At 51.9% G+C, this 27,382-nt stretch overlaps 1 protein-coding gene across 1 annotated transcript; it reads right to left on the bottom strand.

The window, feature by feature from the left end:
• Positions 1-355: 355 nt before the first annotated feature.
• LOC144932959 (B-cadherin-like) lies at positions 356-27,382 on the bottom strand. The gene is made up of 12 exons (XM_078857359.1): positions 27,240-27,382; positions 24,194-24,266; positions 22,500-22,582; positions 21,839-21,985; positions 18,825-18,966; positions 17,420-17,589; positions 16,273-16,428; positions 15,033-15,226; positions 13,221-13,357; positions 3,600-3,830; positions 1,530-1,754; positions 356-420 (listed from the first exon to the last, which is right to left on the bottom strand). Exons 1-12 carry the CDS (start codon positions 27,306-27,308, stop codon positions 356-358), a joined length of 1,692 nt encoding a protein of 563 aa, XP_078713485.1. The 5' UTR covers positions 27,309-27,382.

Genomic DNA, 27,382 nt, shown 5'->3' with positions numbered 1-27,382 from the left:
CGCGGCAGCCCTGGCGTATCGGCGAGTGTTACCACACTTGTGTAGAGTATTTGGTTGCAGTAAATGTAAGCTACTTTGTTGAACTATCATTTGTGGCCAGGTCGCTTCTGAAAAGAGCGAGATAGCTCGGTGGGCCTTACCTGGTGACATAAAATTAGTTTTTTTCCCCAGGAAAGCCTTACAGACTTACTTGTCAGTGTCATGGCTCTTTTTCAGGAGGGTCCTGCCAACTTTTCACAGTAAGGGGCAATAATTTGCCGAGCATTGTGGCCATTGTTGGTTGATGTAATTGTGAGTAACAGTGCGAGCAGTAGCGACGAGCCAAGCCGATTTGTGAGCGTCCTTGCAGCAGAAGTCAGATTGTTGTCGACTTGGATCGAGCTCTGACGCGAGCACAGCACACGAGGGCGATCGCCAGGGCTGCAGGGACAGAACCGCAGAGCGAATTTAGTCACCGGTGGCAGGTGCTCTCAGTGTGACGAGCTCTTCAATTCTTCACATGCCAGTGTGTGTGTGTATCGATTAGGGCTGCCGGTCTAGCGTTTCCAACCCTCCCCGAATATTCCGAGAGTCTCTGCAGGAACTGACATCGATCTCCCAGTGACCTTGAAAGCAATCTGGGAGATTTTTTTTTATTGTATATTTGAAAAAAAAAATTAATCAAACAAAAATCTCTTGGAATAGCTTCGGTCAGAGTTGGCAACCCTAGCTGCCACGGTAACAAAAACAAACAAAATCACGTTTCTTAAATCCCCCCACCCAGCAGTATAAATGGGTACACCAGTTGAATGGCAGGTCAGGTGTGACTGGATAGAGTTCGGATGAACCCACCTCTTCTGAGACATCTGACCAGTGTGGAAGAGTAGGCCAAATGCGTTTTAGAAGTTGCTCTCTAAGGCTCCCTCTATGGGAGGGCCTTCGACTAGCAGTGGTGTGAGCACGCAATTGCCAGGCTGCGCCATCACCACTACTTTCTTTATTTGTGTGAGTGCAATCCGAGCATATCAAACTCGGGTACCCGGTGAGACATGACAGTATTCTGCTGGTTGTGAAGCATGCGGTGCTGCTGGGGTTGCATCTGGAAGGTGCACAACAACCGGGATGTACCACGGGAGGAAGAATATCTCAGGATACCAGCCAAAGGGAGACCTATTTGTACATGTATTGTCTTGAGTGGTGTGTTATTATTTAACTGACAACAAACTGAACCTTTATCATCCCGGCAAGGCTTACACAGGATTCTTAAGATTATAGAAAGTAAGACGCGCTCAAAAACGTGGGCCCGGTGTCAAATGAAGTTAAAGATTCTGGCCTCTCCCAATTTCACACACACATCTACTGAATTACAAGATGCACCTAGAACGTTTTATTTAAAAAGCAGATTGGTGATGGGGGGGGGGGGGTAACTGAGTGAGTCTTATAATCTGTCAAAATGTAAAAAAAAAAGACTTTACTCCTACAGTTTCCCCCTGGACAGCTACCTAAATAAAACGATGACGATCCTGGGAAAACGGGGACAAGGTGGCAACCCATGCTTTGCTGCGTGAGCCGGGGGGTGAACTTGCCTACGACGGCTGAGAGGCCCAGCACGAGGGGCAGGACGATTGCGGAGGCGGCGGGGGGGTTGCACGCGCGCACGACGACGCCCACGATCGTCTGGCGGCAGAGACCGCGGCGGTCGCACACGGACACGGGCAGCGAGCGCTCGCCCAGGCTGAGGCGCGGCACGCGGGGAACCAGCACGGCCGTGGAGCCTGCAGGTCGAGCGAGACACGGCGGCGGACGTGAGCGAGGACTCTCTCCATCATGGGAGCTCCTTTGCCAGTACCAAAATATACTGATAGGGTTTTTCCCCTTTTTTTCTGGCAACAAAACTGACATCTTTTTGCAAGGAATCATGCTTACATTAACCACAATACTTGCAGTCAAATGCAAACAAAAAACAATACTCTGATAATGTGCGCCTTTTGGCGTCATCTGGTCGAACACCATATGAGACGAGGCTCTAAAGAAAGCTGTCTCTGGTGTGGACCAATCAGTTTCAAAGACAATGCATAAATTATCAGAGTATTGTTTTTTGTTTGCATTTGACTGCAAGTATTGTGGTTAATGTAAGCATGATTCCTTGCAAAAGGTATCAGTTTTGTTGCCAGAAAAAAGGGGAAATCCCTATTAGTATATTTTGGTACTGGCAAAGGAGGTCCCATGATGACACAATACTTGCAGTCAAATACAAACAAAAAACAATACTCTGATACTTTATGCATTGTCCTTGAAACTGATTGGTCCACACCAGAGACAGAAAGCTGTCTCAAACGGTGTTAGACCAGAAGCTGTCTCTGGTGTGGACCAATCAGTTTCAAGGACAATGCATACATTATCAGAGTATTGTTTTTTGTTTGCATTTGACTGCAAGTATTGTGGTTAATGTAAACATGATTCCTTGCAAAAGGTGTCAGTTTTGTTGCCAGAAAAAAAGGGGAAAACCAATATTAGAGGCCTCTCTCCGTTACGAGGGTTTATTATAACACTGAGTAACAAACAAAAAATGTGTTCCTGGGTAGTAAGTGTTATTTTCCTAATTGCTTATGCCTCTGGTCTAACACCGTTTGAGACGGGGCTCAAAAGAAAGCTGTCTCTAGTGTGGACCAATCAGTTTCGAGGACAATGCATATATTATCAGAGTATGTTTTTTGTTTGCATTATGACCACAAGTATTGTGGTTAATGCAGACATGATTCCTTGTAAAAAGTTTCAGTTTTGTTGCCAGACAAATGGGGAAAAACCTATTCGTATGGCTATTATTCCCCACAAACTTTGCTTTTGTGACCAGGACAGTGATATTTTGAAATTTACCTATTTTCAATGGCAAAAGGTGTGCATTTGTGCCATTCCTTCACGTAAAGTCCTGGTCACAAAAGCTAAGTTTGTGGGGAATAATTGCCATTTTCTATACTTTTGAGGCATAAGCAATTAGAAAATAACACTTACTACCCAGGAACGAAAATCGTGTGACATAGTGATTATTTATTGTGGGGCACCACCGGGTTGTGAGATGTTGACTGCCTCGCCTGGAATGCAGGAGGTCGTGTGGGTTCAATCCGCGATCCTCGACGCCTGCTGTATATTTGGAGTTTGCGTGTTCTCTCTCTCCCCGTGGTCGCGTGGATTTTTCTGTGGGTCCTCCGGTTTTGCTCCTCTGCTATTATTAGCTTACTTTTTAGAAGCGACCTGGCCACAAATGATAGCTCAACGAAGTGGCTTATCATGTTGAAATGTATGGCACCCAAAAACTTTAAACGGATGTTTACAAATGTGGGAGGGGAAACCCGGAGGACCTAGAGAAAAATCCACACAATCACAAGGAGAGAGACATGCAAACTCCAAATATACAGCAGGTCTTGGGGTCGGGATCTAAACCACAGCTTCCTGAGTTCTAAGCGAGGGAGTTGACATCTCGCCACCCGGCACTCCAAAAGTACGACCCGCTGGCCGTGTCAGGTAGAATCATGGAAAAAAAACCGAAACAAAAAACAAGTGTCAAAGAGACAACAAAAATGACGATCACTGCCAACTATGCGAGGCAGTGCAAACGTTACCATTTGGCTGAGCGACCATCCAGCCATCGCCACCACTGTGGGCGTTAGTGGGGAGGACATGGAAGGTGAAGGGCGCCCCGTTGCTGGGGCCGTCCGCGTCCGTGGCCGACAGCGTGGCATCGCCATAGGCGAGCACCTGGCAGAGCAGCAGCAGCGGAGGAGACGGCTGGGGGGCATGGTCATTCACATCCTCCAGCCGCAGCAGCAGCGCCACCGAAGCCGTGCAAGCACCTGCAGCACCCCACCACATGCATCACTCATCGTGAGCCACGACCGATCCACCGACGAATGAAGGCCTTAGATCTCGCCGTGTTGCGTCGCGTCGCACTGTGTTGCACGTGTAGCGACTGATGGGAGCGCTGGAAGAGGCGGTGATCGCTACGGTATGGGGAGAGGCAGTGCCCGCTCACACGAGGGCTTGTAAAATGGGAGAGAGAGCTGCGAGTTGCCATACGTGGACAGAGCAGAGATCTAGAGTTGGCATGCGGTTATCCGCGTGTAATAAATTACACATATTCAGTTCAGGTTGAGGAACACTGCGTCTGCTTAATTAGTTTGCGATTGCCTTTTCTCTATTGTATTTTTCATTGCGGCGCACTGCATCTGTGGTGCCACAGCGACGGGGCCGCTCTGCCGAGCCAGGGAGCCGCCCGGCTTCCACCACCGCACTGCCCCCCATCACCCCCTCCACATAAGCACGCACCCGCACCCACGTAGGGCCTCGTGGTCGGGTCACCTACCCTGAGTTTTCACCCGAGGGCCCCCTCGGGAGGTTACCCCACGGTTTCTCAGGGCCAGGGAATTGGACAGGACCCTTCCCAGGCCAAGTAACACTGCGGCGCCGTGGGCGGATTTGAGATCGCACGACCACGGCGAGCTCAGAGAGCCCCGCAGTTAGAAACGCATACAAACACAAACACGGGTCAGCAGGGCAGATAGCTGGGATCAGGACCCGGGGCGACTGATTGGTCGAAAGGTCAAAGGCCGGCGGGATCGCAAAAGAGCGGGAAATCCTAGGCTCAGGATTGGTCGAGAGACCAAGGCGGTCGGGACGGGGGGCCTAGCCTTTGATGTGAATAGTTTAAAAGAAAACGCAGGGGCAGTAGGGAACTCTCTTCTTCTGGAGTTTTGACACGGAGTCAGCGATGAAGGAGTCATCGGGCGAGCCGCTAGATTGTCTGCAGGACGATCTGAGCGCCGCAAGGTCACCAAGGTCTACAGACGGTATCGTATTACGCGCCTTACAACACCTCAGAGCGGAGAGTAGGATCCGTAGGAGAGGGTTAGTTCGGGGTAAGGACGAGAGGAAAGCGGTTGAACAGAGAGCGCAGCATAGAATAGGGCTGCACGCCACCAGAGTGTGGGTTAGAAGCGCCTTGCTGGCCCGCACACACACACGGGTGGCTCGGTTGGTTAACAAGGGCTAATAAAATCTCGAGCGTAGTAATAAAACCGTGTTGTTGGGTATTTTTGCACGTGGTATTAGCGTGCACTGCATTCGCGGGTGTGTGGTCGTTGTATGCGTAAAGGCCGTGGTCTCTGTACGATGGTGCGGGTACGGAGGTGTGTGTGTTAACGCCCGGGGAGCACACAGTGTATTTGTATAAACGCGCGGCCGCGCAAGAGGGGGGTTTTACGTGCTCTCGCTCGAGCGTGGGCGTCGCTCGCGTGTGCGCACGCCGCGCTCGGTAAAACCCGCAAGCCGCACACGGTGAACCCGCGAGCCGCGGCGCCGGAGCGCGCTGTGATCGCACGGCCGGGGGGAGTGAGAAGAGGAGGAGGGAGAGTACTTTTGTGTGTTTGCGTGCCTACGCAGCCGTGTGAGAGGAGAATCGTCCTTGTACGATACTTGTGTTGACATACACGCGCGAGTGCGGGAGGGGACGAGTCGTTGTGTCGGCGTGTGCCCCGCTCGCGTGTGCGAAACCGCTGTGCGCATTGAAGCTGTTAGCTTTGTGCGATCGTGCGCGTGCTCGTTACCTGCGTAAAGTGCGGCGCGGTGGTGGGCCCCTGACCCCCAACCCCGCGGCTCGAGCGCGTAATCGGCTGCGCATTGTTGTACGGTATATCTCGCGCGCACGGCGGCGGCAACTTCAGTCGTTGTGTCGGCGTGTGCCCCGCTTGCGTGTGCTCGTTACTTGCGTAAGTGCGGCGCGGTGGTGAGCCCCTGACCCCCAACCCCGCGGCTCGAGCGCGTAATCGGCTGCGCATTGCTGTACTGTTTATCTCGCGCGCACGGCGGCGGCAACTTGCGCTCCGCGGCCAACCTCAGCGCAGGGGGAGCATGCACACACGATCCGCAGCACTCACGGGGGTACAGGATAGGGAGCAGATGGGGGACGAAAGTCCGGACCCCACCAGACAGCCAGTGGGTAATGATACGGAGGGGACGATGGAGACAGAGGCGAGCAGCCTCCACAAAATGGTGTCAGAAGTGGGGTACGGACCCCCGCGTTACCTCACGCTAAAATAAGACTAATATTTACCGGCCGGGGGGCCCCTTCGTGGAAGGCATTCGCCCGCAATCTCTTAGGGGCCAAGGAAATTAATGGATGGACGGACGCGCAGGCAGTACGTCAACTTAATATGAATCTTGATGGGCGGGCAGCCGATTTTGTAGAAGCGTTACCCGCGAGCGCACAGACACAGCTAGAGGAGCTGATGCGCTGACTCGATCAGCGTTTTGGCACGCGTGACGAGGAGGAAGCAAAATCGGCCTTAGAGGCGCGCCGTCGCCAACCTGGCGAAGATCTACGTGATTACGCCGAGGATGTGCGCGAGTTAACAAAGATCGCACGCCCGGGGTACGCAACTGATGTTATTGAGGAACTGGCCGCCGAGAAAATCCAGCGGTACCTGTCTCGCACGGCGTGGTGGCAGCCAGACATGAGCTGCCCACGTCTTCCCTTTAACACCCTTGTCGAGCGCGCACGTAAGTGTGAAAGAATTCACAGCGAACGCGCGCAGCTCCGGGGGCTGGGACGAGAGTGCGCCGTAGCGAGCCTACTCTCCGACGAGGAGGAAGAGCCCGCATTCGCAGTAAGGGGACGGGCAAGGGAGCCCCAGAGACCCAGCGAGACCACCCCGGGGTGGGTAGCCGGGTTACAGACCGGCATGGGAGATATTGCTGGCCGGGTAGACCAAATGGACGGTAAGGTAACCCAAGCACGCGAGGAAGCAAATAAAAATATGAAGGCACTCCAGTCTGAGATGGGGGAACTACGCTCGACAGTAGGGGGGCTAGCCGGGAGGGTGTCCCAATTAGAGTCCGATGTGGGGCAACTGCGTACTGGGGGAGGGAGAGGGAGTGGGCAGGGGGCCCACTACGGAGCCGCCCCCCCTCCCCGGGCATGTTATATGTGCGATCGCCGAGGGCATCTAGTGAGAGACTGTCCTGAAATTACCCGAGCTAGACAGGCGCAGGGGGTTAAACTCCAACGCCTCCTAGTGAGCGGACCAACTAGGGGTGCAATCGACGCGGTCCCGATACAAATAGACGATAATGAGAATAATGGCGAGCGAGTGATCCATAAACAGGTTACAACGACAACACCCAAGGGCGCGGGGACCTCGGGCGATTGGCTGCGGGAGCTGGTGGCAGGGATAACGGGAGCCACGTCGCTGGTGGAAGGCCAGGTGAACGGGCAGCGCACCCGGATCCTACTGGACACGGGCGCCGTGGCCTCTCTCATGAGCGCCGCGCACTGCAGCATGCTCGGGGTGGACGTGGGCTGTCTGCAGGCCCCGGATCGCGCGCTGCACACGGCAAGCGGAGCCGGGATGGGGTTGCTGGGGAAGGTCTCCCTCGAGGTCCGTCTAGGAAACCAGGTGTGCACACAGGAATTCTACGTTTCGAGTGTGTTGTGCCACGAGTGCATTGCAGGAATGGACCTCCTGGAAAAGTTGGGACTTAACGTACAGCCCCGGCAACGATGCGCTACGGTGGAGGGCAGCGGGGAGCGGATTCCGTTCCTAGGACAGGAGCCGAATCGCCCACGCTTCACACCCGTGGCCGCTACGCTGGTGTCGGCCGTCACCATCGGGCCTCTCGCCGAGATGCTGGTGCCAGTGGCAACCCTCTCCACCGACCCAACCCACCGACCATCGGGCGAGGTAATGCTGACTCCTCACCCGGAGTTGGCATCGCGATACGGGGTGGTAGGGTCAGCCACACTGGTAAACGCAGATGGGGGCCGGCTGTTTATACGTGTGTTTAACCCACACAGTACCCCGGCAATGATACGACGATGCACCCCGGTAGCCACCGTACACCCCCTGCACGCTCGCCACTCGAACGACTCGGTGTTCGCACTCTGGGCGGAGGACCCTGGCCGCCCCGAGGACAGCCAGGATCTGGCCTGGCGGGTCGGCCCGACCCCCCGAGCCGAGATTGTTCCACTACAGGATGCGTTACATGTGCCTTGGGCAGCCTTACCTAAGGGGGAGGCCGATCAGCTGCGCGGGTTATTGCGGGAGTACGCCAACGTGTTCAGTGAGCACGATTCGGACGTGGGCCGGACCGACCTGGTCAAGCACCAAATTGACACAGGTGCAGCCCGACCCATCAAACTCCCCGCATACCGAGTGGGCGTGCCTGAACGGACCCAGATCAAAGAGGCAGTCACGGATATGCTACGCGATAACATAATTCAGCCCTCGGCGAGCCCCTGGTCAGCCCCAGTGGTACTAGTAACGAAAAAGGATGGGTCAACCCGGTTCTGCGTCGATTACCGTAAACTAAATGCAGTCACGCTCGGCGATGCCTTCCCCATACCCCGCATCGACGACACCTTCGACAGTCTCGCAGGAGCGCGGTATTTTTCCACCCTCGATCTGGCGTCCGGTTACTGGCAGGTGGAGATGACGGAGGAGGATCGGCCAAAAACAGCATTCACCACCCCGATGGGCCTGTTTGAGTTTCGAGTGTTGCCGTTCGGACTCACTAACGCGCCCGCGACGTTCCAGCGGTTGATGGAGTTGGTGATGCGGGGCTTACAGTGGGAACAGTGCCTGATTTACCTGGACGACGTAATAGTGTTCAGTAGGTCGCTGTCCGAACACTGGTCCAGGCTGCAGGAAGTATTCCAGCGACTGCGAGCAGCCCATCTCAAGCTCAAGCCGCGTAAGTGTTACATTGCGCAGCGCGAGGTGGGGTACCTCGGACACCGAGTCAGCGAGGCAGGGGTGAGCACCGATCCCGAGAAGGTGCGTGCCGTAGTGGATTGGCCGCGGCCGAGGAACCTGACGGAGATCAGGTCATTCTTGGGACTCGCCACTTATTACCGTCAATTTGTAAAGGGATTCAGTGAGATTGCACGCCCCCTCACCCAACTCACCTCCCCTAAGAACCCCTATCAGTGGTCGGAGGCCTGTCAGACGGCTTTCACCACACTCAAAGACCACCTCACCCACACCCCCACCTTGGCTTTCCCAGATTTCACCACCGATTTTATTTTGGACACTGACGCCTGCAGCAGTGGGTTGGGCGCGGTGCTGTCGCAAGTGCAGGGTGGGACGGAGCGGGTCATCGCGTACGCCAGTCGGACCCTGAGCGGGGCCGAGCTGAACTATTGCGTAACCCGTCAGGAACTGTATGCCGTGATTTTCGCGTGTAAACAGTTCCGACCGTACTTGTACGGCAGGAGATGTCGTGTGCGCACCGATCATTATGCACTGCAGTTCCTCCTTACATTCAAGGAACCGCGGGGGCAGATGGCTCGATGGCTGGCGCAGCTGCAGGAGTACAACCTGCAGATCGAGTTCCGAGCGGGGCGGACACACGCGAACGCGGACGCCTTGTCAAGACGGCCCGCGGTGCGCGCTGAGACGAGGGAGGGAGACGCCTGCCCGTGTTTCACGGGGGGACGCTGCCGCCAGGCAGCAGAACCCAAGGAGCGCGCGGAAACTAAACTCCCCCCCCCGAGAGAGAGTGCGGTATGCGCCGCAGGAACCCCTGCAGAAGGAGCCCGGGGACAGACGGATCATCCCACCCCAACCGGGCGGATCCAAGAGGATGTCGGCTGCGCCTTCCCGGGCTTGGACGACGAGCAGCTGCGACAAACCCAGCAGCGGGATCCGGATCTGGCGGCGGTGGAGGCGGCACTGCGAGAGAAGAAGGATGCACTACCAGGGCCCTGGAGCGGTTTGTATGCCCGGTTGTGTGTAGAAAACGGGGTGGTGAGGGAACTGGCCGACGCTGGGCAGCCGGGGTGCATCTGCGTTCCCGCCCATGTGCGACCCCAACTACTACGACTGGTACACGACCACCCGCTCGGGGGCCATGACGGGGAACGGCGCACCTGGGAGACTCTGCGTCGCCAGTATCTCTGGCCTAAATTGGCGCAAGATGTGGCCGCCTGGGTGCAGGGCTGCCGAGCCTGTCAGCAGTGTGGGCAAAAGCCGGCGAGGTACCAGGTACCCCTGAGGCCGTTCCGAGTCAGTCGGACGAATCAGTTGGTCGGAATCGACCTGCAGGGGCCCTTTCCACGATCCCACCGGGGCAACCAATATATTCTCGTAGCGGTGGAGTACTTCACCCGCTACCCCATGGCGGTGGCTATCCCGGATAAAACAGCCCTCGTAGTGGCCCGGGCCTTCGTGGAAAACTACGTACTTAAGTGCGGGATCCCCGAACGAGTCATTACCGACCAGGGTAGTGAATTCGAGGCCGAACTATTCCAGGCGCTGTGCCGAGAGTTCGGGATCCAGAAGGACCGAACCACGGCGTATCACCCCCAGGCGAACGGGATGGTAGAGAGGATGAACCAGACTCTGGCCGGGAAACTTAAACGCATGGCGGCCGCGAATCAACAGGACTGGGACGAACACCTCCCCTATGCCCTGCTCGCCTACACCACCGCCGTTCACACATCTACAGGACAGACCCCGTTCCTAATGATGTTTGGTCGCGAGTCTCGCCTGCCCGCAGATCTGCTGTTCGGTGTCCCTCCGCCGCAACGGGAGGAAGGGAGCCACCCAGTGGAGCACTTGCTGGAGACCCTGCGAGGGGCCAGGGGCCGAGCCTACCCGCACGGAGAGGCCGCGCACCAGCGGCAAGAGCAGGGCGCCCGACCCCGTATGGAGCCCCCCTTCTACACTGTGGGCTCCGAGGTGTGGCTGTACACTCCCCGCGTCGGTGCCGGACAGGTGGGGAAGCTGACCACCTACTGGCGAGGACCCTGGATTGTGAGACGGCAGATCTCACCATGGACGGTGCTGATTCAGGGAGGAGAGAGGGGCCGGGAGATGGTGGTCAACATCCGCCGACTGAAGCCGTGGCGAGCAGCCCCCGAAGGGGGGAGCCCCGCCGTCCAAGTACCCCGAAACCCCGGGGTCCCCCCACCCCCCGTGCCCGGGGGCCTCGCGCAGTATATGGGCCCCACGGAGCCCCGGGCTCCGAGGGGCCCCGGGCGGAGCCGGGGGCGACGAGGACGGCGACCCTTAAACCCCACCGCCTCTGAGTTTGTTCCCCAGCCCGCAGGTGCCAGAGGCCGAGGGGAGCCGTTGGAATGGAGGAGGAGACCACCGCCGGAGCCCCAGGAGACGGAGCCGCCACCCCCGAGGCCAGCCACAAGGGCCGGGCGAATCCCGCGGACCCCGCGGCGATACCTCGTGGGGGCAACCCAGGCGAGGTGCTCCAGTCAACCCGGGACGGGGACTGGCACCCCGGGGGGCTATGTGGTGCCACAGCGACGGGGCCGCTCTGCCGAGCCAGGGAGCCGCCCGGCTTCCACCACCGCGCTGCCCCCCATCACCCCCTCCACATAAGCACGCACCCGCACCCACGTAGGGCCTCGTGGTCGGGTCACCTACCCTGAGTTTTCACCCGAGGGCCCCCTCGGGGGGTTACCCCACGGTTTCTCAGGGCCAGGGAATTGGACAGGACCCTTCCCAGGCCAAGTAACACTGCGGCGCCGTGGGCGGATTTGAGATCGCACGACCACGGCGAGCTCAGAGAGCCCCGCAGTTAGAAACGCATACAAACACAAACACGGGTCAGCAGGGCAGATAGCTGGGATCAGGACCCGGGGCGACTGATTGGTCGAAAGGTCAAAGGCCGGCGGGATCGCAAAAGAGCGGGAAATCCTAGGCTCAGGATTGGTCGAGAGACCAAGGCGGTCTGGACGGGGGCGCCTAGCCTTTGATGTGAATAGTTTAAAAGAAAACGCAGGGGCAGTAGGGAACTCTCTTCTTCTGGAGTTTTGACACGGAGTCAGCGACGAAGGAGTCATCGGGCGAGCCGCTAGATTGTCTGCAGGACGATCTGAGCGCCGCAAGGTCACCAAGGTCTACAGACGGTATCGTATTACGCGCCTTACAACACCTCAGAGCGGAGAGTAGGATCCGTGGGAGAGGGTTAGTTCGGGGTAAGGACGAGAGGAAAGCGGTTGAACAGAGAGCGCAGCATAGAATAGGGCTGCACGCCACCAGAGTGTGGGTTAGAAGCGCCTTGCTGGCCCGCACACACACACGGGTGGCTCGGTTGGTTAACAAGGGCTAATAAAATCTCGAGCGTAGTAATAAAACCGTGTTGTTGGGTATTTTTGCACGTGGTATTAGCGTGCACTGCATTCGCGGGTGTGTGGTCGTTGTATGCGTAAAGGCCGTGGTCTCTGTACGATGGTGCGGGTACGGAGGTGTGTGTGTTAACGCCCGGGGAGCGCACAGTGTATTTGTATAAACGCGCGGCCGCGCAAGAGGGGGGTTTTACGTGCTCTCGCTCGAGCGTGGGCGTCGCTCGCGTGTGTGCACGCCGCGCTCAGTAAAACCCGCAAGCCACACACGGTGAACCCGCGAGCCGCGGCGCCGGAGCGCGCTGTGATCGCACGGCCGGGGGGAGCGAGAAGAGGAGGAGGGAGAGTACTTTTGTGTGTTTGCGTGCCTACGCAGCCGTGTGAGAGGAGAATCGTCCTTGTACGATACTTGTGTTGACGTACACGCGCGAGTGCGGGAGGGGACGAGTCGTTGTGTCGGCGTGTGCCCCGCTCGCGTGTGCGAAACCGCTGTGCGCATTGAAGCTGTTAGCTTTGTGCGATCGTGCGCGTGCTCGTTACCTGCGTAAAGTGCGGCGCGGTGGTGGGCCCCTGACCCCCAACCCCGCGGCTCGAGCGCGTAATCGGCTGCGCATTGTTGTACGGTATATCTCGCGCGCATGGCGGCGGCAACTTGAGTCGTTGTGTCGGCGTGTGCCCCGCTTGCGTGTGCTCGTTACTTGCGTAAGTGCGGCTCGGTGGTGAGCCCCTGACCCCCAACCCCGCGGCTCGAGCGCGTAATCGGCTGCGCATTGCTGTACTGTTTATCTCGCGCGCACGGCGGCGGCAACTTGCGCTCCGCGGCCAACCTCAGCGCAGGGGGAGCATGCACACACGATCCGCAGCACTCACGGGGGTACAGAATAGGGAGCAGATGGGGGACGAAAGTCCGGACCCCACCAGACAGCCAGGGGGTAATGATACGGAGGGGACGATGGAGACAGAGGCGAGCAGCCTCCACAAAATCCACACATCACATTGCATTGTATTACATTGCATTGTAGTGCATTGCGTTGTAGAGTACTGCCGTGTGTCATCGGTTGTAAATGCATCGCGCGAGCGGTTGGTTCCCTCGCGGCGCCGTTCTGACCGTGCGTGACGGCGACGATGGCGACGAGGTAGGTGTCGTTGACGACGTGGGGAGACTCGCGGTCCAGCGATGCGCGCGTCGCCACCTCGCCCGTCGCAGCATCCACGCTTAGCCAGCCGGCGCGGTCTCCCTCCAGCCTGTCGAGAGAACGTCATCATCTTCATCATTATCGTCGTCATCATCATTATCATCGTCATCATCATTACAAGGGTAAATCCACGTGAATGTTTTTTTTTATTTTTAAATCCTTTATATTAAGTTCACTTGCTTGCTTGCGCGCTTACGACCGTGCAAATCTTTCGGTCGTTTTTTAACCCACTTCCCGTGATCCAATCGAGCTGACATTTTGCATACAGACTCGTTGTGCGTGACAATTTATTTTCGTGAAAAAACATTTCCAAAATTTTCCACTTTTTAGGAAAAAATAAATTTCATATTTAATTTAAAATACCAATGTGATAAAAATGAAACTCTTACTCAAGAAAAATAGAAATTAATAATAAAATAAAACCGATGCCACACATACAAAGGATTTATAGTGAAAAACTTTGTTTTTACGAGTTAATTTTTTCCAGGTAAGGCCCACTGAGCAACATGGCTCTTTTTTAGAAGTGACTTGCCCATGAATTATAGATCAGCGAAGTGGCTTATCCTGTGGAAATGTATAGCAGCCAAATTCGCAAAATGCGTGATGTTGATTATAAACGTGGAGGGAAAAACCAGAGAACCCGCAGAAAGATCCACGCGACCATTGGGAGGGAGACACGCAAACTCCAAATATACAGCAGGCGTAAGGGTTGTGATCGAACCCACCATCTGCAAACCAGGTGAGGTAGTTAACATCTCGCCAACGTGGCACCCCGAATGGAAATGTAAGAACAGCAAAGGCTTATGAGACAGTGTTGAAATGGGTCCTGTTATGTACCGCACCGACCCGCTGGGTGAAGTGTGGGTCCAGTTTAGATATCACCCCCCTCCCGGCCCCCACTGATGTTTTCCGTGGTTGGAGATAGAACTCAAACACTATCCAGTCTCTAATTCGCTTCGCTTCTGAGATCTGACGAGATCAGGTGCATTTCTGGTTATTTTGTAACAACTGCAAATGATACGTATGGTCGGAAATCAAACCCCAAGTCGTGCAACAATCCTCCATATAGCCTACACAGATTGCCGGGGCAAGTGCTGTTCGTGAGCGTCTATCACGAGGGGGTGGAGGGGCAAGGACCACATCCGGTTGCCTTTGTTTTCCCATTACTGAGCTTTACACTTTGCGCCAGATACTCATTTAAGGTTGAATGGACTTAGGGGAGGTCCAGGACCCGTTCAGATTAACCGTTACTGGTGTTGGCCGTGAGCGGGAATCGATCTCGAGCCGCCGTGTTCGCAGTGTAGCGCGCTATCCGCTACACTACCGCTCCCAGGTCATATACACACACAAAGCAAAGACAAAGATCCCTCATATCGCCTCAATAGAATGTTGGAACAAGTACTGTTAGCAAGCACCTATGAAAGCCAGAACGGCACACGAGGGGGTGGGTGGCCATCACCACGCCTGGCCGCCTTTGTCTCCCTCATGGAAATGTTTTTACACATCACACTAGGTACTTAATTGAGGCTAAGTCGGCCTAGGAGAGACTCAGATAATTGTCACCGGTGTTGGTCATCAGCGAGAATCTATCTCGGACCGCTGGGTTCGTAGTGCAGCGCACTAACCACAACACAACCACTCCCAGGTCATAAACACTCACACGTACACACACACACACGGTACACAACACACAGCACCCACAGATAACCCCCCTTACAGCCAACCTGAGCTCAATGATCTGAATATTCTCGGCCGTGCGGACGGTGAGTAGTTTTTGTCCTGGAGGTAGCTCCTCGGGCATCTCCACGTTGATGGCGTCCAGAGAGAAGACTGGACATCCGATCCCTCCGCCCGGTGCCTCCAGGTCACTTGGCTCCTGTACGCCGAGTAGCACCATGGACTCATCCTCTTCCGGTTCCTGCAGATGCTCAGCTCATCAGCACGTCTGCCTCATGCAATGCCAGTGGCCATTTAATTATTATTATTATTATCGACCATTACGCTTGTTTAGTCAGGAAAGCGTCGCTGAATCTATCCACACTCTTTTGGAGGAGGTTCCTGTCAAAAGTTTGCGCAGCAGGGGACGATGCTGCTACGCGTAATCTCAACTGATCAATTTGCAGGGCATTTTTCCGAATTGGAATGTTTTGGTCAATACCAGTTGCGTTGCATTCTTTTCAGCTATGAGAGGAAGCTGGAGGACCCAGAGGAAACCCATGCAGAACAGGGGGAGAACATACAAACGCCTCAGATGAGTACCTGGTGCAATGTGTAAACATCTCCACTCGAGAAACATAGGCAGCCGGGCGTGGTGCTGGCCGACTACCCCCTCGTGTGCCAAGCTGGCCTTCATAGGTGCTGGCTAACAGCGCTTTCCCCAACAGTCTGGTTAAAGCAAAACGGGGGATCTTTGGTCGTCCCTGGAGGTGGTGATGGATCAATGGGGTAGCATGGGCCCTGGTGCAACACATTAAATGGGGCCCCTATCCAATGTCCCTCCTGTCTCCGTCAGTAGCTTGGCAGCTGAGGCCCTCCGGCTCGTGTGCGCCAGTGCCAGTTGCAGGGCCTGCTGCAGCGTTGGAGGTTCTGTATTTCTGGTACTGCCGATGGTGGTACATGAGATGTAAAAATAACAAGAGCTATATAGCTAAGGCCCAATTAGCTATATAGCTCGTTTTCAAAGCTACCTGGCCACAAATGATAACTGATTGGAAATGTATAGCTCCCAAATACTCTAAACGCGTTTTCGAAATGTGGAGGGAAAGACCAGAGGACCCCGGATAGAAATCCACGCGACCACAGGGAGAACATGCAATTCCCAAATATATATGCGACAGGGTTGGGATTGAGCCTCCTGTATACCAGGCGAGGTAGTTAACATCTCACCACCGTGGCACCCCAAGGTGTCTGAAGGTGTCTTCTGAAGCTGGTGGAGTTACTGCCCATCACACGGGTGACACTTACAGGCACGCGCGGCTGAGACGCCGTTGTGCTAAGGGTGGCGGAGGCGGTGCTGATGCTGTCAGCAATGATGACTGTCACGATGGCTTTGTCCGACCGCCCAAACTCCGCTCCTCCGCAATCTCGAGCCGTCACTTCCAGCACGAACACGCCGTCATCCTACGAGAAAACATGGGCGGGACAGCCATGTCGTGAAGCTCTTCCCAGTTCATTACAACCAGCAGTGAAATAACTCACCTGTAAGAGCATCTCGGGGTAGAGTCGCGATACAGACGTTAGTGCCTTGACCTATGAATTCGGCGACCGGATTTAGAATCCTGGCCTTGGCTAGAAATTGGGGTGAGTGATATCAAAACCCTGTTCTAGGTCTCCCCCTTCCCCAATCCGCACTGACCAGTGTGGTGAAGTATGGCAAAACAAACACCATGACCATCACGGAATGTGGAGGCCTTCATTCAGCTCTAGATTGATAATGGGCTGTAATTTATTATTCGAGTATTTCACTGATATGAGAAGAGCGTAACAGTGAATACATGCTTAAGGGACACGTGATGTTCGTTCGAGAACCTTCTGGTGAGATGCAGAAACCCGCCGTGCTACGCCTCCTCGATCTACGGTCTTCGCTCGGCATCGTGGTTCAGTCAGAGTGTTACTGACTGACCCGGTTATGTAGTTACCCCGTTGGGTTTTAGTTAACTTGTGTACGTTGAAGTAGTGGCCCTGTTGGAGCTGTGTAATAAACGTGTTGCCTTCAAGTTCAAGTGTGTGCCTCCGTGAAGAGCACTACATATGTACGCATTTCGAACTTTTTTCACACCGTACATAGCCAAGCATACTAATCGGAGGTGCGGGGGAAGGACAATTAATTAAACACAAAAGCAGTTCTAAAGAAATTAGTTTTCAATCTAGATTTAAAAGTGCATAGCATGTTTATAAATGTGGATGGAATAACCGGAGGACCTGAATAAAGATCTACATGACCACGGGGAGAACACGCAAAATCCAAATATACAGGCGTCAGGGTCGGGATTGAACCCACGACCTCCTGTATACCAGGCAAGGTGGTTAACATCTCGCCACCGTTATTGGACAATGGTGATGACGACGGTGGACGAGGTGTGACGGGGTGACACTGCTCGCGCGTGCACACCGTTTTGGGCAGCACTCGGTGCGTGTGGATGGCGCCCGTGGTGTTGTTGACGGTGAAGATGCGCGCGGCGGGGGAGCCGGGCCTCTGCGCCGTGAGCGTGTGGGACACCTGCCCGTACAGCGTCTCCTGGTCATCCGCGTCCTCCGCCTGCACCACTGCCACCAGCGTCCCTGCCGCACACACAACAACAACGCGGTGGCGAGATGTTAACTGCCTCGCCTAGTATACAGGAGGTCGTGGGTTCGGTCCTGACCCCCTTGACGCCTGCTGCTGTATATTTGTTCTCTCTCCTCATGGTTCATGTGGATTTTTCTCCGGGTCCTCCGGTTTTCCCTCCATTTAGAATCAACGTGCGTTTAGAGTAATTAGCTGTTATCAATTTCCACATGATAAGCCACTTCGTTGAGTTATCATTTGCGGTCAGGTCGCATCTGAAAATGAGCAATATAGCTCAGTGGGCCTTACCTACTAAAATAAAAAATCATTTAGTTTACAATAACAACATTTTGCTGCCAATCAGAGCATGTATTGCTTTACCCCCCCCCCACCAACCACCCCCCCAACTCTAAATATTCCTCACATCCACCATTTTCTCAGCCTAGGTGCTGCCCTCATCCATGTCTTCATCACATCCCTACTCAACTATTGCAACTATCTCCTCTATGTCCTCCTCAAATCCCTCGCCTCCAAACTCTAGTTAATTCAAAATGCCACTGCCAGACTTCTTACCCACATTCACACCTCTGATTAGCACGGCTGGCTACGTACGGTGCGAAAGAAGTTCAACGCACATACAAATGTGATCACATCACCCCAATGCTCCAATCTTTTCACAAGTTCCCAATGCGATTTTGAATCACTATCAAGGTCATGCTCACCAACTTCAAGATCCTCCATGGCCTAACTGCCCCTTCGCATCTCACTCTGCTCTCCTCCACGCACTTTTGGCTTCAGCAACCATGATCATACATCAACGCCATCAGTCAGCCTTCACTTAAAAAGCGGTCGTTCATTCTCCACTACTGTCCCCTTTGTCTGTAATTCCTTTCCCCAAGTCAACTGTGCTGTCGACTCCCTGCCCCTGTTAAAGTCCACAACTGAATGCCTCTGTCTACATAAATTTGCCCACTGTTTCAGGATAGCGTCTGGAGATGTGATCGCATACAAACGCCAATTTTAAACCAAAATGACCATTGTAAATTGTCCCAATTTGAGGTCACTACTCAATTAAAGAGTGACACCTTTTTTGTTTGCACACTCTCGTGTGTTCCATCTCATCTGCCCAGAAGCATAATCTGCGAGCCTCCTCCTCCACACACTGACACCACTGGTACCAGTTGGTTTAAAATAATCTCGGCTGGGCAGTGTTGTGGCAGGGCCTCTGACCTTGGTCTGGGAGGCTCACCAGGGGCGGCGCTGAGCAACACGTGTGCCGTGATGTCCTGCCAGAGGAAGCGAGGGGCATTGTCGTTCTGATCCGTGACGGTGACAGCGATCCAGAGGGAATGAGAAATTTGCCCATCGCTTGATGCAGCCCTCAAGTGTAGCTGCCATCACAGAGATCAGACGTGCGGCATTACGGATGGCATTTCTATCAAACAAAATATTAGCATGGTAATAAATATAACTTGAAACATGATCATCATCAGCCAACATCTAGCCACTGATGGACTAAGACCTCCCTAAGCCATTGACATATCTCGCAGTCTTACAATGCAACCATTGCATCTCGTTCCTGCAAACGAGACAAACTGGTCTTTGTGTTTAGTTTGTGTTCTTTCCCCTGCGCCTCCGATTAGCACGGTTGGCTACACATGGTGTGAAAGACGTTTAACATACATACTCCATTCCCACAGTGGACGTGACTTCAGGGGGTGTGTTTCCTCCTTTTGCTGTGACAGCGTCGTTAGTCTCTACAACCGGCCTTCTAGCGAATATATTCTTCCCAAGCCCAATTGCTTTTCTTAATGGTCAATAGGATGCATCTCTTGTGCATGTTGTCTCATCCACGTGTTTCACTGTTGGTCTCTCGCAGTGTAATTCGCTGTGCTCCTTTGTACACATTTCCACGATTGTTTCATTTCCCTAATCATTGTCCATCTTGTTTGTTCGATCCCATGTCATACCACGTAGTACGCAGTGAATAAAAATAAAGTTCTTCTTGAGGAACATTGGTATGTTTCTTCTTTTTTTTTGTTTCAGTTTATCCAAAAGCACTCCAACCTGCTCTTGTCTCCCTTATTATTTTATAATTTTTGATCCAAGTCCACCTTCAATAACTGCCCTAGGTTGTAAATTCTACGGCGTTTTCCAGTTGTGTCCGTCTGGCAAGATATCTTCAACTGATGAGTAAAATTGACACGCGTGTCCAAAAATGCTGGCAGCATTGATGGCTCATGTGGAAAAACAAACCCGTGACATTTTTGCTGAAAGGCCAACGCTTGAACTTTGTCCTTTTGCTGCTCAGGCTGTGGAATGTTGTTGCTGGAGGGCAGCTATCACCAGCTGCCCAGTAGCATCGATCGTGAGGCTCCTCTACACGACGACACACACACACCCAGCTGGGTGGCATTCTGACAGCACGAGCAATCAACTCGGTCAGGAGTTGTAATTTGAAATCTGGGTCAGGGGGTCAACTCGGCTCATCACAATCATTCCTCTGGATTGGATAAAATGTGGTACTACATTGTGAAAAGTCAGCTGTGGTCGTCGAAAAATAACTGCCCCCCCCCCCAGAATGTTGCCATGTGTAATTTGCCCTTCTGGCTCATGATTACCAATCAGAATACGCAGAGATGGAATGAGATGTCCCACATGTCATCCAATGAATCGCCACAATTCAGGATTTTGATTCGATTTCCTATGTATCTGTAGGATCAAGAAGACCTAATCCATCTTAGTTATGAATCGATGCCTAGAAATCAGCACCATGTTTTGCTTGTTTGTACCTTTTTGAGTTTTGGATATCTTGTTCAGCCTTGGAAAAATGCCTGGGTCTGATTTTCTCTTTTTGTGAAAGAGATTTATATTTTGTGTATCCCTATGAAGACACACACAGTGATGACTACCACCACGACCACTATCTCTTCTACCACCACCATCCCTACCACAACGACAATCACGACCTACATCACCTCCATCACCACCATCGCTACCACTACCACCAATCCCTTCCACTGCCACCATGACCTCCACCACCATCTCCACCACCACCCCTGTACTCAAGAGGCTCTTAGAGGGCACCGCCACCTTGCAGCAGTGGTTCTGGGTCCATGACCTCTCCTTGAATGTTTACAAATCCGAAGCTATCCTCATGGGCACCAGACAGCCACTCACTGCATCCACACTGTCTTCAAGAATATTAAACGCTGCCTCCACCATCCATTTCCCCAACCGTGTAAAGTTCCTCGGCATCACTCTCGATTCCACCCTATCCATTTGACAACTACACCAACCACATCGTCAAATCTTGCAACTACCACCTCCTGGCCCACGTCATCTATAACCACTCGCCATCACCGAAGTTGCAAACACCTTCACCTGCAGCACAGTCGGGTCTCGTCCCAACCATTGCATCTCCATCATTGTCAATCTTTATCAAGCCACAGTCTCGCCCATGTCGTCCTCAGTGTCTGTCACCCTCGGCTAGATTATTTCGACTCCTTCCGCTCCCTCCGCTGGCTCCCACCGTCGCAAGCGGGGTCAGCTGCAAGGTCGCCTGCTGCCTGTGCCATCACGGCGCCTCTACCCTCAGCCATCTACCTCTCTTCACTCTCCTGTCACCCTGCACTGCAGATCATGGGAGAACTCTCCACAGCAGCACGTCTCACAACTTCCTCCTCTCTACACCAAGGACCGGGACCGTCACTGCCAGGCATCGTTTCTCCGTGGCAGTCCCCACCATCTGCACCACCGATCAGCACGGTTGGTTGGCTACGTATGGTGCGAATGAAGTTCAACATACATACCTACATCTGGAACGCCATATCACCGCACACTTGCAGCATTCAAACTACATCTACTCTTAAAACATTTCGGGCCATCTCTATTTAGCCTGACTTTGAGTAACAGCACAACCACCGAATACAAAAGAAAAAGATCCCCCATATGGTCTTAATAAGCAATTAGAGCAAGTGCTGTTAGCGAGCACCGATGAAGGCTGGCACGGCACACGAGGGGGTGGGTGGCCAGAACCACACCTGGCTGCCTATGTCTCTCAAGTAGTGATGTTTGTACACCACACCAGGTACTCACTGGAGGCTGAGTCGACCTAGGGGAGGCCTAGGACCAGTTCAGATAATCGTCAATGGTGTTGGCAGTGACCGGGATCGAACTCGGGTGGCAGGGTTTGTAGTGCGGCACGCTGACCGCTGCTTCATTGCTCCCCGCCTCCACCACCACCACCACATGCGGACACACCTGGAATCCTGCGTGCTGCTCGCGGTCAAGAGGTGCCGTCACACTCAAGTGACCACTCGGCCCGTCCAGCACGAAGAGGTCTTTGGGGGGTTGGTCTGCCCCGGCCCCCTCCAGCCACAGCAGGAGGTCGCTCTCCTCCACTCCGATCTACGACAGAATGAGTCTCAGAATATTTATTTTGTCCTGGAGGAATCCGATGAGCTATGAAGCTCTTTTTCACAGATGTTGAGTAAGGAGTGGGTCAGAACATCACAACAACAAACAATACAAAAACACGATAGGAGTGCAAAGTATAGGAAAGTTAACAAATCACTTAAAAATATATATACAAATAAAACGAAACTATTTTTTTTCTTATCTTACCAGGTAAAGCCCACCGAGCTAATTTTGCAGAAGCAACCTGGCCAAAAGTTGCAGCTCAGCAAAGTGGCTTATCATGTGGACATTTATATCAGCAAAATAATCGAAATAATGTCATATTTCTCAATGTGGAGGGGTTGCCCACACTTTTTGGGAAAAGAAAATCGACAAAAAAACTCAATCGCCAAGACGGGATTGAGAATCTCTACGATGATAAAGCACACCGAACGACAAACGTCAGACAGCCAGGTTTGACTCCTGGCCTTGACGTTGGGAACATTCAGACGCTTTGCCCTCGTACCGTCTCGAGAACTTTGGGAAATGGCCCTGGGTCATTCTCCTCGATGGTGATGTACATGGTGTCGCCCGTCGACTGATCAGATCCTGCACACAATAAGGGTAATGTGAACTAAATGCACACACTCCGACTCAGTGTTGCTACAGTCCTGCAACACAATGCAAAAACAAGCGTATTAGGAACACTTTACATATACATATATATGTAAAACAAAGCCAAATACTCTTTGGTTCTTTCTGTAAAGTCACGTAGGTAGAAAAAAATAATAGATCACAACGTTTCAATCGCAACAACAAGCGACCATCTTCAGGTGAGAGAATCAGACTGTCGCTTGTTGTTGCAATCGAAACGTCGTGATATATTATTTTATTTCTACCTACGTGACTTTACCGAAAGAACCAAAGAGTATGGATTCCTGCAGTCACGAAAGCTTAAAATCAAGAACAAAGCCAAATAATCACCCATATAGCCTTAACAGACTTTCAGAGTAAGTGTTTTTAGCGAGCACCTATAAAGCCCAGAACAGCACACGAGGGGTGGGTGGCCAGCACCACAACCAGCCGCCTTTGTCTCCCTAGTGGCGATGTTTCCACAGCACAGGTACTATTTTGAGGCTGATTTGGCCTCTGGGAGGCTCAGAACCAGTTCAGATAATCGTAACTGGTGTTGGTCGTGAGTGGGAATCGAACTCGGGTCGCCGGGTTCGTAGCATAGCGTGCTAACCGCTGCACTTCTGCTCCCCACGCATATAAATATGTATCTACACACACACTCAAACATGTATGTGTAAATCTTAAATTGTACACGTAGAGCCCATTTGTCAATCCAGTGCTGGATGAGGGCCTCCCCATGCCGTGTGGGTCGTGGGGGTTATTTGACCCTTCTAAAAATCCAACAGGTGCAGCAGTACGGTACAACGTCGCATAACGGACCGCCACATATCCATCCTGACCGATTAACCACTACACCCAGAAGCAATTTTTGTACGTGGATGAACTGCTATTTTCTTAGATGTTCACATATTCAATATTTTCAACATATCCGCCCATACATCAGTCCCCAGCAAATCGATGAGTTAATGCACTGTGCTTTAAATGTGTGAAAAAAGCACGTTTTCATTTCGCACCCAAACCATTTGTTACATCATATATCACACGTTACAATTTACACGTGCACTGTATCACGTGCGCATGCACACGGTGTTTACACGTGTACATGGACCTGAAAAACGTGGTAAACTGCAACTGCCTTAAAGTAATTTGAGGCACTGAAACTAAACTGAGCAAAAAAATAACACGAAATAATCAAACAATTCTCTTCCTTCACGTATTTGTCCCTCTACATAAAAAAAGAAAATCAAAGTACATTTACACATCCAGGCAGCCACACACGGCCTTCTGGGAGTGCACAATTTCAGCAACATTGGTTCAACGCAGGAAAATTCTGGACCTGTACGGACATGCAGCGTCTCATCAGCAGAACCACACTTGCTTTAACCAGCGCTGCTGAACATTTACGTTTTGTACGATGGGATAGATACGTGCAGGAGGCGTATTCTTTTATTCTTTATTTTGTTTACTAAATTTTCTGCACAACGATGCTCATGATTTGTCCGTGAAAAATAACGCAGGAAACTGAAGCTAGGCAGAGGAGTGCACACATTACTGCGCGAGGATGACACGGTGTGGATTGGGTACCTGCAGGGTTACTATAGCTGGACAACGGGGCATTCTCCTGGGGCAGGGAAGCTGGAGGCTCATTCTTTAAACCCTGGTCACACACATACACGCACCGACACATGCACACACACACCATCTTACTTAGGCCTCTAATCCCTACTGCAATTGTATTCTTTGAAAGCGAAATATGCAGGCAGGTGGCATTGTGGTTAAAAAGCACTGCTAGAAGCCTTCGACTCGGCTCATTATACCTTTCGGGTTGATAAAATATGTAGCAATTTGCAAGTCGTCAACAACAGTTTAGGTGTAACCATTAAACTTCCCCATCCGACCCCCCCCCCCCCCCCGCAATGATTTGGGGTCATGATTTTAGTCGAATTATTTGGAACATTGTGAGCACATTACAAACGACATGAATAATTCACAAAATTCCTCTCATAAATGTAAAACCCTGCTTATACCGTGTGAAGCCACTTGAGCTATGCATTTTTTAAAATAGATTAAAAAATAATTCCTGTAGAACTACTTTTTATGCCGAGTTTGTCGTCCTTCCCCCGCACCTCCTACGAGCGCGGTTGGTTACGTACGGTGCGAAATAAGTTCAACATGCGTACGTACGTACACATACATACGTGAACTGCCAATCACAAATGGCCTTTTCGTCGCCTTTTGTCTGTATTTTCTATGATTTCTTCATAATTTTTTGTGTTCTTCGATTGCGTTTCTCGTTTTTTCCGAACAATTTTACAGAGCTTTGTCCACTCTACCTTTTGTTTGCCATCATTGTCCCTTTTGAGTAACAGAGGCATGAAAGTGAATGGCGTATACGTCAACCATCTCACGTGTCATTGATTATGCCAGTCAGTACACAATGTCTCATCGTAACAAACTGTGGGGAAATGTTAACTAGAAGTCAACAAAGCAGGCTGCAAAGTGGGGCTGAGGATAATAAGTAATATTTAAAAATACTTTTTTTTTTAAACACGCTTTAATGAAATGTACCGTACTAGTAATGGCAGAACTCCAAGACTCCAGGAAGTGGCCCCGAAGCTTGCCATAACGTAAGGGGCCCTGGTCATTTACAGCCAACGTTAGTTGAGCGTGGCCAATTAGACCCAAGCCGAAGCCGAAACATAACATGTAAAAAATATTGTTTAAAAATGTATTTTTTTATGTTAGAATAGCGTAGTCATCAGTATGACATACGTATACCAAGTTTGCAGTCGATACGACATCGGGAAGTGAGTTAAAATTGAGTTACAAGATTTGAGGATACGACAACAACAGACAGAGTGAGTTAACAAAAAGCGTGTAAAATAATGTTTTAAGATGTTTTTTTTATGATAGAATATAGTATTGTCATCAGTGTGACATAAGTATACCAAGTTTGCAGTCGATACTACATTGGGAAGTGGGTAAAAATTGAGTTGCAAGATTAGAGGATACGACAACAGACAGAGTGAGTTAAATAAAAGTGTGTAATAATAAAATGATAAAAACGAGCAAAAACAACCGGGTCGTGTTCAACAACGTTCGCTCATAATCAACGTTTTTGGGTTTAGATCGCGTTATTTATAAATGTGTCGTAACCGTCCACCACCCGACACGGCCAATCAGTAAAAATGTGTCACGTTGACAAAAGACAAATAGTTCACTGCTTTAGCCCACCGGTGTGTTGAAGCCACAACATTTACAATTTGAGTACGACGTTTCGCTGGTAATTGCATCCAGCTGGTAATTGCATCCAGCATCATCGGGCAATTGTCCGATGATGCTGGATGCAATTACCAGCGAAACGTCGTACTCAAATTGTAAATGTTGTGGCTTCAACACACCGGTGGGCTAAAGCAGTGAACTATTTGTCTTTTGTCAACGTGACACATTTTTACTGATTGGCCGTGTCGGGTGGTGGAGGGTTACGACACATTTATAAATAACGCGATCTAAACCCAAAAACGTTGATTATGAATAACATTGGTCGCGAAAGCCTACGTGTTAAACGTTCGCTCAGCAACGGGAGGGGATCTCTGTACGAGGGACCCACCAGGAAAACACGGAATGTTTAGAGTACCTTGGTCAAGATGATGAAGTAAAAAAGGTGGATGACAGCAGGTTGGAATGTTTTTGGAAAGCTAAACTTAACGTTCAAAATGTATGGATGGATGTATGTTGAACTTCTTTCGCACGGTGCGTAGCCAACCGTGCTAAGAGCATCATACCCGTGGTCTAATTTCTAATTCGAGGATGTCCCCTCACGCTGCTTGGCTGGCTTGGAGTCGGGATTTCCAGCGTAAGGCACTACTACCACGAGAGCACAAGCTATCCATAGCAATGGTGTATTTATCGTACCCTATATTCTGACAGACCACCAGAGCGTCACGAGGGCAACATAAAGGTGAGATCGATGTCGCATACTAAAAAATTTCCAGAACTGCGTTTGGGATTCTTCTTCTGCGTGTAATTAAGCACTGAACACACAAATGTGTCCAAAGAGGATCATTGTTAATCAGTGCACACCACCTGATATAATATATGGTTCAGAAAAATGGGAAACAACATTGTTGTAGGGGTTTTTGTTTTTACAAAAAACTACATTGTGCGCGAAAAAAGCAAAGGAGAGATGCATAATTGTTATTACATTGAGGCATGGGCAGAGGAACGCACGGCTTAGAAAATATATGCAGCTTCATGACAGAAATTCAAAGTGTTAAGAAACGTAAGTGGGCTTCGGCAAGGGGATGTCACGGGAATGGATGACGGCTAAGGATCAAGAATGACAACGGAGCGGTAGCCGAGGAGTGGAACGCGTCAAAGAGGCCTTCCACCGAGGGGATGGAGTGATACAGGAACGAGGTGGATGGTTTACAGAGCAGGCATGCGAGAGGTGGCAGCAGCAGCGACGGCTTGGGGAGGCATTCGTCCAGTAGTGGATTCGCCACGGCTGACTATGATAAAGCAAAGTGTATCACTATATGCAAATAATCTTACCACAGCACTATAGGTCAACCCGACTAGGACATCGGGGAGACACGTGGGATAAGAGACAATCTGACGAAAGGCTTACCGCGACAGAGGCCAGCAGTAGCAGCATCACAAGAGCCCTCCTTGATGTGTCAGCTCCCTGCACATGCATGCTAGCATCAGCTGCAGCACACGTGTGTGTGTGTATACACACTGCTCAGCTGACGAAAGACTGCGTGTTCCAAC

Source organism: Lampetra fluviatilis, chromosome 6 (assembly GCF_964198595.1).
Source record: "Lampetra fluviatilis chromosome 6, kcLamFluv1.1, whole genome shotgun sequence".
Taxonomy (NCBI): Eukaryota; Metazoa; Chordata; class Hyperoartia; order Petromyzontiformes; family Petromyzontidae; genus Lampetra; species Lampetra fluviatilis.
The sequence above is the reverse complement of the archived record's forward strand: the minus strand, read 5'-3'. Positions and strand labels throughout refer to the sequence as shown.